Source organism: Falco naumanni, chromosome 12 (genome assembly GCF_017639655.2).
Source record: "Falco naumanni isolate bFalNau1 chromosome 12, bFalNau1.pat, whole genome shotgun sequence".
Lineage (NCBI taxonomy): Eukaryota > Metazoa > Chordata > Aves > Falconiformes > Falconidae > Falco > Falco naumanni.
In genome coordinates this window covers 3,275,933-3,296,717 of record NC_054065.1, presented here as the reverse complement: position 1 = coordinate 3,296,717, position 20,785 = coordinate 3,275,933, and the positions used below count along the sequence as shown (strand labels likewise).

The 20,785-nt window shown below is 35.9% G+C and overlaps 1 protein-coding gene across 1 annotated transcript in view; it reads left to right on the top strand.

Annotated features, from left to right (window-relative positions):
* FANCL (FA complementation group L) overlaps positions 1-20,785 on the top strand; it is a 30,365-nt gene that overhangs the window by 6,208 nt on the left and 3,372 nt on the right. Inside the window, exons 5-8 of the mRNA XM_040611400.1 lie at positions 861-958; positions 6,822-6,918; positions 11,675-11,743; positions 19,472-19,622. Coding sequence (XP_040467334.1) covers positions 861-958; positions 6,822-6,918; positions 11,675-11,743; positions 19,472-19,622 — 415 coding nt within the window. The remainder of the gene's footprint in view (positions 1-860; positions 959-6,821; positions 6,919-11,674; positions 11,744-19,471; positions 19,623-20,785) is intronic.

The following is a 20,785-nucleotide window of genomic DNA, read 5'->3' as shown; positions in this document are numbered from 1 at the left end:
TTATTCAAAATAGTAAAATATTGATCCTCAGTGCAGATAGTAAAAGCAACAGAAGAAGCTGCAGGAGAACTAGGCAGAGATCACCGTTATACTGATTTTATTAATTATATTTATTATTTCAGTTAGTTAAAAATACTTTAAATTATTAATAATTTTATTGTAAATGTAACTTATTTAATTATTTGTCCTGTAAGCATAATTTTGACTTAAATACACTTTTAAAGAACCAGTAGCATAACACAAATGTGGGATGTATGGTTTGGTTTTGTTTCTCTCTGTATTGTGGCATCAATCTTTTTGATAAAAAATTGTTTTTGAGGCATTACAACATACTTGATGACTGCCTGTGCCAAAACTTACTCTCTGGGATCCTATGATGTTAAAACTGAGAAACTGATTTTTATTTTTATTTTTATTTTTTTATTGCTATATAAAGTTGTATATAGCTACTTAAAAATAATATGGGCGATTTCATATATGTCTTTTGTGGTTGTGGAGCCCAGGAGACAGCTGTGGGCTTAATAGAACCTTCTTTTGAAATGTTCTTTCTATCAAGATGCTTGACTTCAAATTTATTAGCTGAAAAACATGCACATTTGATATTTGCATCTGAAGACTATGTTGTCAACATCTGTGGGTTTTTTTTTAATTGCAGATGTTTTCATTACTAGTTTCTGAAGTAATTTACCAAACAGCTTCTTTGTCTGCTTTAACTGGAGGCTATAACAAAACAAATGCAGTGTACAGTTAATTTTACATAAGCTTAATATTTTTGAATGAATTGCAAAAATCACATGACTAAATAGATGCAAAAATATTGAAATCTTTCTTAATGATGTTTTTAATGTTCTTTTAAACAGGAAATTGCTTTAAAGAACACGCAAGACCTGCATCTACCACGGCCGCCAGAATACTACTCCTGTCTTGTCAGACATCTAGAAATGCTGGGTTGGAATAAGTATGTTTATTTTATTTCTTAACAGACATTACCTTCAGAATATCTGTTCTTTTTTATTTGTGAGTTGAACATAGCAAATGTTCTGTGAATTTACCCTGTTCAGAAACTGATTTTGGTTTAAAAACTCTACTGCTTTTTCCTTATAAAAAACCCAACAAACCTGCATCAACTGAAGGTATATTTTCAGTCTCAAATAACTGAGCTGAAGGGTGAGATGCTGCTACTGAGAAATCAATTCTTTGACCTATAAACTGCTGGATAGTAAACATATTTAATACAGCTTTTTATAGTTCTCAGTTTTCTTCCTTCTTTTCCCTACTTCATACAGCTTTTTTTGACTATTCCTGTATTCTGTGGTTGATCATAGTGTACCTTTATGCTTTCATGAAAACAGTTCATACGTTAGTTTTTAGAACTATAATAATTATTTTTAAAGAACAGTTCTATCTTACTCTCCATAGCACAAGGATCTCCTTAGACAAAGGAATAACACGGTCCACGAAAAGGTAGATATTTGGATTTGGAAAGCTGTAAATCCAAAATTTCAAAACAGCCAGCTCTTTGCAACGCCTGCAGAAACTTAGGTGTATTTTTTGTGACCCAAGTGGGCTCAAATAGAGATGAGGGCTGTTGAAAAGCATTCCTTAGTCTCCAAAACCTGCAAGCACAGCATGTTTGGGAGAGCAGGGGGATATTTCCAAGTGGGAAAAATACTGGTTACTGCACAAGGAGAGTATAAGCTTGTCTCACCTGAGGGTGGGGGCTGAGTGCACCCAAGAACATGGTTTCATGTATATCCTGTGCTATAAATTGAGTATCTGTGGAACAAGAAGTGACGGTTCAGGTGGTCTTCTGGGGGAAAGAGAACTAGAAGTGAATCTTTACACCCCAACCAAAATGGGTGGTTTAATAACATGGGAAAGAATGGCATGTTAGGAAAGGATACTCAACTTTGAGGAAAGAAATGTACCCATTGCTGCCTCTCGGTACCTTCTTGTTAGAGTCTTGAACGAGTGCAAACAGATTGTTATTCACAGTCCCGTACACTCTCAGATGAGCTCACAGAACTAATTTGATTTCATCCTCCTAATGAGGAAAACAAGGTTGTTCTCATACCTCCTATAGAAACCTGAAGGAACAGAGAATTGTGATCAAGTGTGCAAGGTCCATGTAGAAATTTTTCAGGAACCTGTAAAGCTTCCTGTTTTGCAGACTTACTTGAAAGGCTTTAATTGCCATCACGTGTGCCACCACTGTCAAGTTTTCTGATACGGGGTCTTTTACTCCTCCAGCAGAGAGCCTGGAATGGGCTGATTTCTATCCTTTCTGCTAGAACCTTCAGGAGATCTCTGTGGGGTTGAAGAAGGTAGTTGTTTTTGTGTAGGGAGGAATTAAGGAAATGTGTTTGAAGGCTGTCTTTAATAATTCACAGTCTCACAGTACCTTCTTTCAAGGGGTTAAGACGAAAGGTTTTATAGGATGCTGAAGAGTTATGAATGAGAAGCTACGTTTTAGTTTTTTAAAAAAAAGAAAGTTAAAAAAATGTCTGTTGGTGGTTTTCAACAAGGCAAATTTTTACCTTAGTCTTGGATGGTAACTTAACTTTAGCAAGTGTTTATTTTGGTAAATGAAATAAAGAAGCCTTGGGTTTAAAACCAGTTTTGAGTTCTCACCTGATTTGTATATCAATAAATAACGTGATTAATATTAAGTAGGAATTAGCTTTGAAGGCCCACTTTTATTTGAAGATGTAAAACATCCTTGTTAAATCAACTGAAGTTTTTTCAGTGATTTCCATTATTAAGTATGTAGTTGTGTCAGCTGATGACAGACTCTAGTCAAATTTCTCAGACTCAAGTCTGAGAATATTAGTTAAAATTTCTGAAACACATGGGAAATAAACTTTGAATCATGGTTGCTCTCCAAAAATGGGAAAAAACCCCAACAACCAAAGCAAAAACCTTCAAAAAGCCCATACCAACAAAACTGACACAGACATACAATAAATATATTCTAAAGATATAAATCTTTAAATTGTACTATATTTATAATTTGATATATAAATATAGTATGTAGCTGAATTTAATAAAAACACACTTTAAGAATGCAATTTAGCAGCTTATCTCAGAACTTATATTTCTTCTGACTTGATATGCATACAAAACATCCAGTGGTTTTATTAAAAAGCACATCAGTGTTTTATCAGGGAGCGTGCTTCTAGAGCAGAATTTCACCTGGTTTCTAGGCAAAGATGGTCTTCATATAGACATAAAACATATGCTGTGCTCTTGCCCAGTGTAGTCATGTAGTTCAGTAAACATGCACCTCTAGAGTGACATACGTTACAGATAAGGTATATATTTGGTAGAGGTTTTTTGGTTGGCAAAGTCAATCGTTAATCAAAGGGCTAGGCTGTAAATAGGGGATCTTATCTGGTTTACTGTGAGTTGGATGGAGAATAACCTACAGCGGCAATTCGAAGTACATTAGTAAGTTACACCTCTAATTTTAGTGTGTTTTTAACAATATAATGAACTACTAAGAAGACCTCTTCACATAGACTGTTTTTGAGTTGGAGGTGATGCATATTTGTATGTTAGTTAAAAACATCCTGGTATAGTCTTTCAGCACTAAACTGTGCCTGCATTTAGTACTAGTAGTAAGGATCAATAACTCCTTGCACCTTGAAAAGCCTCCAGCTGTACTTACCAGTATTTTTTTAGAAAAGAACTGCCTGTTGTGGACCCTAGATTTACTTTTTCCTAGTGGGTTTTGGTCATGCTGGAAGCTGGCTGCATCCAAATCCAACTGAAGAACTGAGGGGTATTTTGTTTGAAAGAGAATCAAAGCAATAGGCTGTGGTTCCTTTACCTCTGAAGTAAGTTAAGCAGCTCTCAGGTATGGCACAAATCTAGTGTGTTCTCATGGCTTTTATCTAAGGAATATGTGAAGTTTCTTAGAAGCAAACTGCAGACGTTATCTGCAATGATCTTGTACCTCTCCTAAAACACTGAAAGTACAAACAGTAATGAGGATTGCAAATGGTCAGGCTGCTGTGATTAGATATAATCACTTTCTCCATGATACAGAAGACTTGATTCTTTGACCTAATTTATGTGTGGGAGAGGGTGCATATGCTTTCATATTCAAATACTTGTACACAGAAGTCGCAGTTCAACAAGTTAAAAATTGTACTGAATTTCCAACACAGTGCTGTACTAATGGCTGAGCAGTTCAAAGGAGGATACTTCCTTCATTTTAAGAACATGGAACCAGCTCAAATCTAATCAGCTGAGGTGGGAGATAGTACATGTATAGTATTAAGCTATAGGAAAGGCTCTTCTAATATTATCTCATAATCTGACGAGTTGATTCAATTGCAGTGTCTTGGGAATGTAAATTATTGACTATAAAACATTTGTAGGGCTCTTACCAGCCTCATGTGGATTCATAAAGGTTGGTAGTATCTCTGAAGTCCATGGTGTGTCATGATCTCTCAAGTCTCAATGCGTTTCTGCTTGATACTTGCAAAGTTTTTTCATAGAAAGCATCTTCTCTTGCCTTCTCCATTTCCAAGGGAATCCTGCCTTGTCATGTGCTCTCAATCATTTGTGTGTTATGCTGAATTACAGTACTTCAGAGGTTTAACTGAAGCTTTCCATCTTTATGGTCATTCCATTTTTTTCTGTGTGATAAAATGATGGAGCCTACAGAGGAATAAAGGTTTATATAACTGAAATATCACCTATGAAAACAATTCCTTATTTGATTATACAGGTTTATGAAGAAGCTCATGCAACTTTTACAGTATTGTCCAACTTTCTTCAGTCCTGTGGAACTGACTGTCCCATCTCTTCTTATCCAAAGAAAGATAAGAGTGATGTTAAGAACTGGTAGCCATGAAGCTACTGAGTTCCTTTGTTCTATCCTAAATGAAAAATTGGATCCTCCTTCATTCCTGGAGGCAGCTTACTGTTTTTACATTCTGTAGAGAAGAGGGAAGGCTAGCTGTGAATTTTCATTCTGGGCATTCTTCAGCCCTGTATGCCCCTTGTCTGAGGAATTCCTTATTCCTTGGTGTTCTGTTCATGAAAAAGCTTGAAAGGGAAGAGAACATTTTACTAGAAAACCTCTCAAATATGCATTTTTTAATACTTAAAGGTATTGTGTTGCCTAGCTTGAATAGTTGTTGAAGTCAAAATTAAATAAAAGTCATAAGAATTTCCAGGTTGGTCTGGATTGTAGTGGTGTTCCGTAGCAGTTGATGATCTACGGTTTTTTATAGTTTTTTTTTCTGTTGTCTCCAAGCTCAGTGCAAATTGCATTTTAAACTGCTTTGAAAAGGTGTAAAGATTCTAAAACTAAAAATGTTTAAAATTGAGTAACAGACAGAACTTGAAAATTATTTAATCGTGTATCCCTCTCTATGTAATTAAGCAGGTAATTATTATTAGTAGTTTTTCCAAATGCTTATTTTTTAAAAAAAAAAGTTTGTCCAATTTATGCTGTCAATAATACTGAATGTGAAGGTTCTTTACAAATATGATGGGATATAATTGTATCGTCACTATATTTTTAATATAATGGTGTGCATATACTTATATTTTAAATATATAAATGGGCATGCACATGTGTATATGTTTATTTTAGAGGCTATCGGGTTGTTAAATGAATTGTAAAAGGACTTGACCCTTAATGATTTCAGAAATAAATTTTAAGATATGTACATCTATTGCTATCTAAGAAATAAAAATAATATTTTAATCTTGTTCCCTACCATCCAATGTAGTGTAAAGAACTGCAAAAATGTTAGCATTTAAACTGAAATAATCTGTACCTTTCTGGCACCTCAAGACTGAAGTTGAAAGATAACCGTTTTTCCTAGCGTGCTGGCTTGAGTGGCTGGGCTGATATGCGATGCTTTAAAAAAAATAAAATTGTTATTTAGGACAGCAAGCAGATGCCTTCTTTGAATTCTGATAGGTCTTTCCATCAGCCTAGGTGATAAGTTGTACAATGATCTTGGACTGCTTTTTATTTTTGCACAAGAATGACATTGTAAAAATGCCAAAATTTTCTCATACCCAGCTTACTGGTAAATATATGGAGAAGTCTGAACTTTTTTGGCAGTTGTTGAAACTACTCAGCAGAACATATTTCTATAGAACAATGTATTTTACAATTGTATTCATCTTCATTGTTGTGGGAAGCACAAATCAGTGACATCTTAAGCAAAGAGTCAGTGATTATGTCAGAAGTATTAAAACTTATTTGCATTTAGTATGTACTTGTTACTTGCTTGGGTGCATGTATGCTGTGTAAAAATGTCATGAAACGAAGGCAAATCATCATAAATAACTCATTTTGTACTAGTTTGGGTACTATTTTCTGCAGAAAATCAATTTCAGAATATGAACCAATATCCACTGAATTTTCCATGATATTAGTATTGATAATAAAAGAGAACTTCATTGAAGAGAAAAGCAAATCAAGAGCATAAAAGTCTCATACAGTAAGAAACTGCAGAAATGGATCAAAGATTTGACAGGAAGTTTAATGTGTACATAAGTAGAGGCTGACAGGAACATGCTGTGTGTGTCAAAGGTTCCAGTGATGGAAAACTGAAACACAGTGCTCACTGACCACAGCATGAGCCTTGACACACATTGTAAATAACCCAAAGATATATGACTGCATTAAGCAGTAGACTGGTGTATTAACAGCAGTAAATCTAGAACAGCAGAAATGGTTGGCATATAGGACTTCCTCTGATTAATATTTGTAACAGACTAATAAGAGTATTGCAGATGTTTCAAACTGTACTTCTTACAACGCTGTTAAGAGTTTTCTCTTCCTCTTTCAGAGTCGTGTATGTGGATACTGGGCTTGCCACAATCAAGCTGAAAGCTGAAGACTCTTGTGGGCGACAGCATCTCATCACTCTGAAGTTAAATGCAAAGGTGAATTAATGTGGGAGAAAATACCTTAAGGCTTCCTTGAAATAAATGGATTTTTCTTAATTCATAAAGATTTTAGAGAGTTGGTTTGTTTGTTAGTATGTCTGTTCTGCAAGATAATTGTGGGGTTGTTTTTTTGAGATACGTTTTTTAAGTTAAAGTTTGAAAACTATATATTTAAAATTAATATTGCATTATGGCTATCTGTAAGAATCTTTTCATACGATACTGCATCACATGAAAAACACTTTATGATATTGCAGTTATTTTACTAGATTACAAACAAAGCCATCTGGGAGATGTTTCATTTATTATTGCTCTCGCCAGAGACTATACATATAAGAAGAATTAGAGGATGTTGAGTTACTTCTTTAACAAGTCTTACTGTTAAAGTTATAGATAGGAAGATTTATGAAAGACTGACTACAGAAGTGAGTTCCTTACGTTAAAAAAAATTCCTTTTAGTCTAAATAATTGGCTGGTTTTGACAGTGCTTGCAAAGCGAATCCATGGCATGTGCAGAAGGAGAAAAATTATAATTCTGCCTCATACTTAGAACTGAACTCAAATGGCGGTATTTCTTCACAGAATTTCTCATTTCAAGGCATAAATCTCTTGAGAAACTATGAATGTCCAAGCTGTGTGGCGGCAATTGTATGGTAATAGCTGTTGTTTTCAGAAAATCAGTCTAGTGGGGAAAAGTGGATCTGAAGGTGTCTAAATGTTGTTTGGGACTATCCTTGGTCCAGGCTCTGGAATAATAATCTTTAAGAGATGAGGAGTCGGCACGGTATTGTAAGAATAAGTTTCACCTTTACAGACATTGTATATTCCTGTAAATACTGGGAGTTTTTTAGTTTTACATCAGACAAACTGATTTTACCTTAGGTGCCAAAAAAGAGCTTGTGGAAAAAGTGCTGTTTGGGAATTGAGGTTGCTACAGTAGATTTTAAAAAAGAATAATGCTATCCTACATGCACAGAGTAATGAATGCATAATTAATTTGCTAGTCAGTCCATTATTAAATACATCGATGGAAAAAATTGTTTATAAGGAGGCTGCTATCCTGTACTTAGCATGACACTGAAAATTAAGTGCAGCCTCTTGCCCCTAAGTATTTTTTTCTGGATTTTCATGGTGACTGAAGTATTGTAACTATTTGGAAGTATAAAAGTGCAGAAAAAAAAAATATTAAGTGCAATATCCATTTTTACCAAGCAGCTGCCATGGTCAAACCCTATTACACTTATGCATTGGCTGTTTCTGGTTAGGCCTTAACTTTTCATTGTTCTAAAAGGGGAATCGAGATTATTGGGTTTGGTTCTTTTTAAAACTAGTGTATTTTCTTTATAAAATACCTGAAGGTGAGACTCTTAATAGCAGAAGAAAGCACTGTCTAACAAGTAAAGATATAACGTAATAAACGGACTAGATTATCCAACTTGTCTGTTGTAACAAGTAATCATCAGTTTTATTTTTTTTCCCAAGTGATTTTAATGATGAAGGATCAATTGCTTGTCCTTTTTAAACCATGTGTGCATTTATACTTGCCACAAGAAAAAAATTATATGCGAAACATTGTTTTAGTGACATGTGGATTTGATTTTTCCTCATATGTATGTATCTAATACATTTGACAAGACTTTGCTGAAGTATTTTTTGAAGGCATTTCTTTTGATAACCTGCTTTAATAAAAGTTTACCTTTGTTATGCTGTTTCTGTGATTAAGGTTAGTATGTGAGCTAAACCTCCTCCCCAACATACTGCTGGCTCTTACCTGTATTCTAGCGGATGGCTTTGTTCAGCCTTGTCCTCATGAATGCTCTACATAAGGCTGCCAAAAATGTTTTTGGGAAGAAACTCTTCAACAATTGATTTGGGAAATTCTTTTTCATGAGATTATCATGTGTATTCAGATAATCCCCTAAATGTTCCTCTGCTATCATTCTTAAAGTTTTGTGTGTATTTTGAGGACTTTTCCTTAATGCTGTCAATGTTGTCGAATGTTTCCGCTTGTTATCCTTGTCTTAATGTGCTTTGTGTTAGGAACTGTCCTTTCAAAACACTGGGTGTCTCTAAACTGCATTTGTGAAGTGTCTAGGAAACTTGGGGCGATCAATTTAAACCTGGAAGAATTGAAACTAGTTATGGCATAGTTAGGTTTGTTAGCCAAATCACGTGCTACACAGTTTTGACTTTGGTAAATGATAAAGTTTAAACTTCATAAAAGGATACATTGTTCAATGCTCACATTACATTTTGTGAAATAGTTTTCCAGTTTATTTGGTTGAAAATGCCTGGTCCAGAGATCTTTATCAGTTCTTTGTTTAAACAAACAACTAGAGAAGTTTTCTGAAAACAAAGCATGCATCTTTGCAAGTATAACAAACACAATGGGTTTCATTTATCAGATTTCATTTTGTATTGCATGTGAAATGGGTTGGGTGCTTGTCATTTCAGATCCCAAGAATTCAAATAGGCCACTGCAAGAATTTGCATGCCATGTAGTAGTAATCAAGGTGCTATTATCTGAATGATTTGGCAAGGGTTATGAAAATATTTTTTCTAGGTAAAGATAGCTGCATGTGCAAAGACACAAATATTTCATTTAATACTTGCTTAAATTGTTCTAAATAATAGGATAATTTATTGCATATACATTTGAATGTAACTAATAACACGTGATGTCATTGATATGCTCTGGAATAGTGTTTTAAAATACTGTCTCCTGGGGAATCACTCACCTTTTATTTGTATAGGATTTCACTGCGCAAGGTCTAAAAACATTACGTACATATGTATAGAATCATTGTTGCATAGTTCTTGGCAATTATCTGGTGCACAGTACAATACTGGGGTCTAAAGAAAATTTGATTAAAAATGAAGGGGAAAAGTGCTGTAGGTTTTTTGGTTCGGGGGTGGGGATGGGGGTTAAGTAATATAAAGTTAGTAGAATCTGTTTGCAAGCATTTATTCAAAGGCATTCTACAAAAGGCTGCATAAAATGAATTTACTTACCAAGAAAGTAAACATATAATTGGCTAGTGCTGTTGGGATTTAAATGAGGTAGTCCTAAAACCAGTCCTATGGAAAAATTGGTCTGACTTAGTTTGTTCTAGGCATACTTTTATACACTGAAAACAGGTTTGCGTCTATGCAAGCATTGAAGTATTTCATGAAAAATAATACTTACAATACAAAACCACTAGCACTATAATGCCTACAGTACACGAACAGTAACACTATAATAAAAGAAATCATAACAGCTTTTGTGGATGTACATTTGTAAGTTGTAACCGCCTCCTGTCCAAATTGGTTGCTTCCCTTCTCTTGGTCTGTCACTGTTACTTGTCTTCCACCAAATTGATAAAATGGTAAAGCACAAGATACTCAAGTTGTAGGAGTTGCCTTCAGAAATTGGACACCTACAGAAACCACAAATGAAAGCAAATTAAAAGGCAAGTTGAAACAAATTTATGTGAAATCCATTAATCCACTAGATCATTATTAAAATCAGAGCAATGAAGAATGGGTACGCTAGGGAAGCTGTATCTCTTTTTTGCTCTTTGCCATAGAGAACAATTTGAAACTAATTACTGTAGAATTACATTTTACATAAATAAAGACACATTTCAAATATTCTTATCAATTGATTGACAGACATTTGATAGGTAGGGACAGTGTCTGTGTCTTCTGTGTCTAGAGGTTTACTTTGGATGGAGAATGGTTATGGGAAGCCGCACAGCTAAACTTCTACTTTGTCTATAGCTCTTTTTAATTCTGTGAGGAAGCTGGGACTTTTTTTTGTATGTCTCCCCAAATAAGACTGTGTGTAACATTTTCTTGTGTTGGCAGTTGATACAATAATAATATAATTTCTATAACTGCTGTGTACATCATTGTTAGAATTTGAAAGGTTGCATAGGACTAAAGGAGGCAGATTCTCAGGTGAATAAAATTTTGGATAGGTGCTCTTAGAAAACATACAGTTCATTTGTAATTGATGTTTCTTTCCGTTTCTACTTTATTTTTCAGAAAATACAGGGTTTTTTCCACAGATCTCTTATTGGGTGCTAAACAGCAAAAGATTTACAAGTGTAATGAATAGTCGGTAGTTATCTTTTGAGTTCTCAAACTTTTATAACTTCAGTTTCCTTAATACAGCTGTTTTTTTCTTTTCCTTGTTGGTACCTTTTCATTCGGGGCAGGGAGTTGTTTTAATTTTGCGCATGTGTTCATTCATCTCTTTCTAAATAGTTATGTACTTTGATTACTTCCTCTTTCAAAAAACAAAAAAATGTTGTCAATCAGAGCAAATAGTCTAGTTTAAATGAAAATTAGTTCTTGATTCATGAAGGGTTTATTGGAATTTTTTTGGTTTTAATAGTTTTTAAACTTTCCTATTCAGTACAGGTAATTGAGGAGAAATAGTTTTAAAATATTTGTTGGTTTTTTGTCTTAAGTTCTTTTTTAATGTGTCTTTGTTAGCACTGAACACAGAAAACTGATTTTCTTGCCTTTACTAAAATTAGATATATAAGAACTCTTTACAGTAGATTTCTTCTTTAAATGATAATTAACATTCATAACTATTTATGAAAATGCTTTACATAGTGTTTCCTCTAAGAGCCAAGTTCTCAAGATGCTTGAAGTGCTCGTATTTCGTTATCAAATTTGGCAGCTGAGTATTGGTCTGATTTCAAATTATTTAAAAAAAATAAAAAGAAAAGAAAAACTGTATTTCCTTTCTTTTTCTCAGTATCCATCAGAACCACCGGATTGCCTTGTGGATTTTCCTGTTCAGTTTGCTATTTCTTGGATGCCACAGGTAAACTGCTGTACTATACATCTTTTTTTAATAACTAGAGATACCTGTGCAATACGAAGGTGGTAATGAGGGGTTGGACTTCTATTTGTTAACTCCAGCTTTTTTCCCCTCTGTGCATTTTACTGTTACACGTGCTTAAGTAAATGTTATGATGAAGTTTTAAATATTTTCCTTCACATATAGATAGACTTTGCGTGTTGTATGCTTTGCAGTCATACTGGCTGGTTTTTTCTTAAGTTCATACAGCTGAAATATCTTTTAGAATTATATTGGGAAAATAAATGCATGAGAAATAATTATCTAACAGAAAAGAAGCACTCTCTAAAATTGACAGACACAAAAAAAAAAAGAGGTCTCCCCTAGATGGTTATCATGTATAGTTTTCATAACATAACAAAACTTCTGTGGTTACAATTAAAAGAACAACAGGAAAGAATGTAATTCTGATTTTCTAGTTTAACTGGTATTGTTAATAGAAAGAACTAAGAGCCGTTGTCTTTTTTTAGTCTCTTGCATTATTTCATGTATCTTTTTTTTCCTTAATAGAGCATGTGTACTTGATTAAATGGATTTAAATGTGACCACTTAGATGTAAGTTAATTTGAATTGTCTCTAGAAAATAGTTGATGTTTAATTTCATTTAATTCAGGAAAATAGATTTTACATAAATGATTGCATTTCATAATTCTAACTCTCGCGAGGATTTCTACCCATCAATAAAGCCTTCTTTGCGATACTAAATTTACATAGGGAACGTGGCTGAAAGGTTGCAGCAGAAGGATTTTAAGACGGACGTATGATTTTGACTGCAAAGCTCAGGGTTTTGTGTGTCACCCTAGATCCTATAATATGAGATCATGAGGAAATAACTGCAAGAATGGACCACTGGAAATGAAAAATATATTTAGTATCACATGAAATTTTCAGTTTTGATCCTCTGGTATGGTTTGGAACAATTTGAACAGATGCTGTTTCTCCCTTAAATTAACTGGTTTCCATATACTACAGGCAGGATTTCAAGTACTGTTTCTAACCTCAAACTTTATGCATAATTTTAATATTATTTTCTTAATTTTACAGCCTTGCAATTTGTTGCCTCAAATTAACAACATTTCAAATATCCTTGACAGTCATTGCTTTTCTGTGTTTACTGTTAGTAATTTTATAGCTACTAGCTGGACTTATGTTTTAATAAAACGTTCTTGAAAAACATGCTGTGAATCAGCTGCCTTTGACAAGTTAAAGATGGGAGCGAATTTATTAATATTGACACTACAACCAAGTAAAAAAATTACTATTAAAGGTATGACATTCTTAAAACATTTTTACATTTAGAATTACCTATGGACTGTTTGAAAACATGAACAATAGACATTTGGTTGTAACTGAAAACCTTGTTTTGAAATCATGTGATACTAATTCTAGCTGTAATACTGAACCAAATACCAGCAACTTGTGTGTTGTGCTCACAGAAATGCTTTAGTTGTACAGTCTTTTTTGAAAATGGACCTTATCTGTGTGGGTGACATGAACCTAACACTTCTGGGTAAAACTGTGTGTAGTGATTCTGCAAATTGTGTTTATTATGAAAATGCATGGAAAGCACTGCAGTGAGCAGCCTTCATGCCGTGGTAAAATAGGGGTTAAGCTTCGATCATGCTGAAGCACCACTGGTAGCGGAATTTAGCAGGTCCTAAAGTGGTTGAAAATTTTGGTTCATAAAAGGGAAAAAGAACATGCTATACCTATTTTCTAGTAAAATAACATGAAGTTTTCATACTGACAGGTCTTGAATTTTAATATTTGCTGGTCATTTTTAGTGTAGAAACTGACAAGGCTTAACTAAACGTGCACAGTTGCACTACTAGAATATAAACTCCTATGCAAGAAAATATAAATAGATTTCAGGTGATTGTATTTTTTTTATTTCCCCCACCCCCATGTGTGTGCTGTTGCCTGTTTCAGTGCTCATGGACTTTAAACTTGAGGGGTTGTTGGGCTGTTGTGTTGGTTCCCCCCCTTCCCCCCCACCCACCCCCCCGGTATAATAATAGACATGGCTTTATGGCATCCATATTAAAAATGGGTAATTTTCCTTATGGTCCCTGTCTTCCTGCTGGGTTGATAATGTTTTGATGTATTTTTCTTTTGCTCTGATGAGAGGTCTGCTGCTGCTGCTCTGACATATTCATTTGGATGAATAATTATAACTTGCACAATGTCAAGCTGAAGATGGTAGGGTTTTGTGCGTCATGACAAGCCTAGTAGCCAGTGCAGGTGTCTCACAGCATGATCAGCAACAGCCAGTGTATTCTGGCTCAGAGGAGACATTTTAGAGTAGTAAGAAATCAGCACCAAGGGCAATGCTGCTGCTGCTGCTGCTACTGTTCCAAGTGCCAAATAAATGCAGAGTGCTTCTCAATGACAAGTGCAAGAACATCTACTTATTTCGGTTATATTCTTTTTCTAAATAACCAGATAAATGTGCTGTCTCCACATTTTAGCATACACTGTAAGTATAGTTCTGCCGTTTCAGTGCATCTATTCTGCTGCCCTCGCATCAGGGTATTGTTTCTATGCTGACCACTGCCCACCTGGTTGGCTACATGAAGGTCATGAGAGTGGAAATTAATGACTAATGAGGTCATGCAGCCAGCCAACAATGAAACAGTAGTACAAGATTTAGAAGATACAGTGGTATGAATGAGATTATTCTTTAGTTATTTTGACGAAAACACAATAAAATGCATCATAATTGTGCTTTTTCTTAGAGCTTCACAGACACCAGCTTTATATGCATCTATAAATACAAAAAATGGAGGTGGTTGACAAGACACTTTATAAAGATTTCAGAGTGTTGTGTCTCAGTTTGATTTGTGCTAAGGAGGGGGAGAATTGGTAGAGTACTCTTCATGACAAATAAACAGTTTCTAAACAAATCTAAAGAATCATAAATTATTTAGGGGATACAGGTGATCCATTTTCCATCTTAACAACTATGCGCTTTATTAAATTGTGTTCTGTCTACAGATTCATAAAGGGCAAGCACATAACTGCACCTAGAGTTTAGGCTACTGTACCTTTTCCATTAGGATGCTTTTCAGTTGTGTTAAGTTGGGTTAAGCAAATTCTTTGTTATTTTTTTTAAAGGAAGAAAACCTGATCTTTCATCAGTTGTGCTGTATTTACCTTAATTAGAACTTTCTTACTACTGTTCAATTAATGTTTAGTTCATCCAGGATTTAGGGCAGGTGTTTGAAATTTGGCAGAACAGCAATATAGGCATGTAGCACTTCTTCAAAGTAACTGGAAGGTTTCATGGATTTTATGGCAGGCACAGACAGACTTAGGACTTTATTCTTCCCAGCCTCTATGGCTCTAGAAATAAGAACCAGGAGTAGAGTGACTTTTTTTTCCATTCCTTCTTACATCTTTAATTGAAGGAAAGAGTGTATGGGTAATAGGGCTGAAATTGGGGAAAGTGTTTGAACTGGAATAAAGTAAAAAAAAAAAAAAAAAAAAAAAAAAAAGGAAGAATTGGCCTGAGGAGCTACCAGTGATGAAATGGAGATGAGGGTGTGGAGGATAGAAATGGAAACACAAATGTTGCAAAACTACACGAGAGTCTTTCCTGGTAGAAGAGAAGGTATGTGCCACTAGGAAATGGGTAGGTCCAGAATATCTGATTTTCACAGACTGAAGTGTGTGCTTCATCTCCTATCAGTGTTGAAATGAATGGAGGATACATAGTCTGATAGCACAAAGGTAATGTTCGGGTCAAAGTTTTCTAAAACTTCTGGGGAATCACCAAAGTTGATATGTTTACATGTCTGTCATGTCTGTTTCCTGTAAAATAACCGATTTAACCCAGTCTCTACACACACCTGTTTTTGGAAGTTAAGATCGCAGAATCATGCCCAGCAAATTAACATTTCCTTGCTGTTCAGTCCAAAGGAGACTGTTGGTATAGCTTGTATCAGTGTATGTCAGGTGTTTGCCACGTAGAGCCTTGAACAACTAGGACTTTGAGGCTGAATATATGCTTTGTTGAGAGAGAGAACAGTGCCAGAAGTCACTTACAGTGACTTTCACAAGTCATTCCTAAGTAGTCTTTGTTTTGTGCACTCACAACTTGAAATTTGAAAGGTCTGGAGAAGTGTTTAGTGTTTAAAGCTTTAACTATGGTCACAGGAGGTGATGCTCTGATAAAAACAGTCCTCTAGCCAGATGAAAGGATTGCAACCTGAGTATCCCAAACTAACATTTTCTCTTGTTTTTCCATATGAAAACTCAGAGTGAGGCCATCTATTCTGAAAATATATTTTGATGATAAGCTCAATAATATTTTTGGGCTGCTCACTTGCGGTGGTGGTCATTATAGAGAGCTGAAGGGAATGGGATCATTAAGTCACACAGCGTAGCTCTGTCAAAAACTTACCAAGCTCCCACTTGCAAGTAGTGAGGTGACCGGGCAGTGTCAGGTGTTCTTGGACCTCAGGCTGTAAGGGACAGCAAGTGAGCTCCAACTGCTGACTTTGTAGGAACTCAGATTTGATGGGTCCTTTAACGAGCCTGAGCTCTAGGTCTAATCTCCTACGGCTGCTGTAGTGTAGATAATAGTAGTTAAGAATCGCATCTCCTCTTACACTGCTTTGCTAGTCTAAACCAGTAAAAGTTTTTTGGCCTTGTCTAATGGTAGACTCCCCATTCCTCATCTTAGAAGCTTCTGTCGCAGCTGTGGTTGGTCTGCTTGAGGAGGTCTGGTCAGAATCATGCGCAGTTTCAGGTCGGACCGCGCCCTCCCTGCTGCCTTCTGCACAAGGTCAAGTTAGAAAAGACGGTGGTTCCCAGCCCAAAACCCCCGCGTTAAAGTTCTGTGACTACTCTAGTCCTAGCATTTCCTTACCTCGTTACTACTCGTATGGGCAGCTGATGTCGCTATCTTCAGTAGTCGGAAATAAAATGCAAGGTTCATATTATATGTTAAAAACACCTTCATTTTGTTTTAGGTTGTTGTGAAGGATTAAATGAACACAGCGGTCTTTGGTTTTATAATGTGTGTTTTTTTTCTGATGAGCATGGAAACCTAATGGATACAGAGGATGGAGTAACCAGTTTGGTTTTGCTAGTGCTGTTCAGAGTCAAGGCAGCCAGCGATGAGATCCAGGACTATGAACATCTTCTTTTCCAAAGAATCGTTGGCATATTTCATGCAAATTCTAACGCATTTGTACAAAAGTGATCAAGAAACAAAGAGTTTGTGCTGTTTGACACTGTTAGCAACTACCTGGGTGTAGCATAGACAAAAAAAGCATGATGGCAGTCTTTTAGAGAAGTGTTGGGCAATGACCAAAAATTAGTTGCTTATTAAAATAAAAAGGGATGTTATAGTTTCCATGGTTTGCATGACAAGCATGCGGTGTATTTAAATAGCTAGAGATGCATTTATGTATATAGCAGGAGACAGCTGGCAACATCAGTGAAGCATGCAAATAAGATCAAATGAACAGTACGTTTAAAAAAAAAAAAAGATTTAACTACCTTTTTAAGGAACATCATTGAAAAATTACAATTAGTATTAAAATTAATTGGATTTTAAAACTTATCTGTGGGTTATAATCCCTTGATGTTTCTTTTTTCTAGTGAAACCCTTTGAATTCCCGGAAGATAAAGATAAAAATGATTATTAGAGGATTTATCTGTATGTGATATAGAAAAATGTAAAAAATCAAAATGGAAAGCAACTGTTGCAAGTACCAGAAAATTATGCTATTAATTTAAGTGTCATCAGAGCACAAAAGATCACATTTCAGGACTGTGTGGAAATTATTAAAATACTGGAAATAATAGTACTTAAGATGAAGATATTATACTCTAAGATGTGGTTAAGTGACTGACACTATTATATCACTTCAGGTATTATGAAAGTAACAAAATGCTTTTAAAGATAATAAGCGTTACATTTTGAGATTGGCAGTATTCACACTTTTCTGCTTAAGTGCTTTCCTACTTTAATATAATCTAATAACAGCGGGGAAAAGGTAGCATTTTATTTCTGAGCTACACTGTTTCTTTCTAAAATACGTATGTGTAAAATGTAAAAACTTATTACATGTAAAAATCATATTTCTTCATCTGAGAATGTTAATGTAATTTGCTTCTTTTTGTCCAGGTGAGAAGGAAGGAACGTAATTACTAAACATTAGAGGAAACCATTCCACATGTATTTCGTGTTATTTACAGAAAAATGCCTCTTTAAGAAGTGAACCTTCTTAAGGAAGGTTTTTCTTTTTGATCCCAAGAAATTGTTCCTGGGCCAAAAGATACCTGAAACCTGGCCCTTGTTAACATCTTTATTTGTTTTTCAAAGCGTACTTCACAATCTCTTTATCGGAATTGAAGTCTGGTTAGTTCTCTCCTGTCTGTCCTGCTTTTGACTCATGCATTTAATTATTCAGTTGTGTTCTGTGGAAATGATTTCAGAGTACCCTTTGGTGCTCCCAAATGATTCCTCTTCTTCCACTCATGAGTTTCCTGTTGCTGAACAATTTGAGCAAGCAAGTTATGAGAAAGTCTCCAAAACTCTTCCCCCCCAGCCCCCTTTGGTCTCCCTTCGCTGCCACCTTTGTGGTTTCTTGACACCTTCACTTTTTTCCTGCCATAGATCACTCCTCCCCACAAAGCCCTGTTCTGACTGCTCCATATTCTCCTACTTGGCTGTTCATGACACTTCCCAGTTCCTCCACCGATTCCCTCTTAGGTCAGGCCCAAAGCCCCTGTGGGGCGCTACTCCAGACAGAACTGGCCTCTCTCCTTTTCGTGCATTCTCCATTTTCTTTTGGTTCCCTACATTTGTGTTTTGTACCCTCTGGACATCTGCATGTGGAAAGGCGTTAACTTGACTGCTGACTCTTTCTCTACTTGAACTAGTCTTTCCCTGTAGAACTAGTAACTTCTTTTGTGCTTGCAGATGATTTTAAAAAGACTTCTTTTGCGTTGCTGTTCTGTATGTTGTCCTGTATAATGAAAGATTTTTTCTGATTCCATCTAATCCACTCTCAAATACTGAAATCCCTTGAGTGTAATCCTCTGATTATTAGATGGCTTCTCCTTCTCTTACGGTATTTGCATGGTTTGAAATCTAATGTTAAGTACCTGTTTTTATACTGCTCAATTTTGAGATAATTATGACATGTGGTAGGCTATCTTTCTTTAGAGTTGTTAAAAAATAAATAAGCTACTTTAGTTATGTGAATATTTCTGTGTATTTGTATTTGGTGCCACTGCTGTGGGGCTCAGCCAAAGTAGAGACAAAATCTCAAAATGTTAGAAGTTTGATAGTAGATAAATGATGATTTTTCCTTTCATTTTACAGTAGTTGTTACAAGTTACAATGCAGGTTAATAATTGTTACCAGTTTTCAGGGAAGTTTTCTGAAAAGGAGTATATAAAACACCATCAAACGCAGGTATGATGTACGTATATCACAACGTTAGAACTATGAGGATTAAGAGTACTTATTTGTACTCGGCGCGTAGCTATTCTCTCGTTGGGTTGCTTCAGTGGAAAACCTCTGAGGTTCAATGTTTTAAGCTACTGTGATGCAATTGGATACTAGATTTTAATGCTGCCTATATCACATTGTATCACCTAGTTTGTTTTTTAAATATTCTGTGTGTCTGTAGGTGGAAACTATATGAAATTTGTTTAAACTTCTTCCTTTCTTAGAACTCCTTAGTAGACATTTATAATCAATTCCTGGTGGCATTAGAATCGCTGAAAGAATTCTGGGATGCCATGGATGAAATTGATGAGAAGACATGGGTGCTTGAGCCAGAAAATCCCACCCGGAGCGCTACAAAAAGAAGAATCGCAATAGGTATGAAGAAATTTGAAGGAACACCGTGGATTTGAGAAGCAGAACCAAGGGTGCTGTTTTGCTTTGCTTATCTAATCAGATGGTGCTTGTTGCAGTTAGGAAAACGAAAGGTAGCACTGAAAACCAACAAGACGCAACTCTCTTACTTTGTGTATTTTTTTTTATTTTTTTTGCGTATATTTTGTGTATCCTCAGAATACTCAACCTGTTTAGGAAATCAGTTACAACTTTGTGGTGTTCCAGAAAACTGAAGTTGCTGCAGGGCAGTTTTTGTGTATTTCTGAACATGTGACTGTCAAAAACTGAGGACTTGCATAGTAACTCTAGAGAAATCAGTATTTGTAAGAACTCAGCTCAGATGAATCACTTATCTCCTTCACAAATTCCGGATTTTTTAACAGAGTATTACTTTAGATTGATCCTGTCCTGGAAGAGTGAAAGGAATGTTAGAGTACAGTCAAAAGTGAGAAGAAAAGGGGGTTAAAGGAGGCAGGTGGAAAGGACAGAGAAATTAAGAGAAGAGAGGAAATTAGAGGCTTACAGTGTTAACCATCTGAAAAAGTACCTAATTCATACGCTGACGTCTGGCATTTTAAGGTCTTAATATATGCAGGGTGAGGAGTCTTGTAATGGTAAAGGAGCAGCTTGCCCCTGTCAGAGGTCAGAAATGTGGGGAACTGTTATCTTTGAGAGAGGAGTTCTGATTTGTAGCTTAAATCCTAAATACCAACAGCGTAATTGCAGAAGTGGGCAAATGTGCAGGGGACCAAAGCAGAGCAGTTGTCCCCAAAACCTGCGGAAGGGCTGATCGCCTGCTGAGGGAGGCAGGAAAGGAGCTGGTGGTGCTGAGGCTGCTCCCTCTGCCCCCTTCGCTGGGGGTGGAGGGAGGGACAGGACAGAAAAAGTTCAGCAACTGGCTAAAATGACGTGGGTTGGACAACGCTGCTTTTGTGTGTGAGTCTGCGGTCAGGATGGCTTTGTCTTGGTCCTGCTGTACTTTGACACAGGCCAATGAAAAGGAAAGAAAAGCCTCAAAAAGCGCCTCACATTAGTTCAGGGGAGGGCAGCCCTGGGCTTTGAGCCCTTTGTTGTGGGTCACAGACAATCTTCGGTTATGACAAAACTTTGATTTCATTCATTCCAGTTTCTTCGAGGAGGGAAAG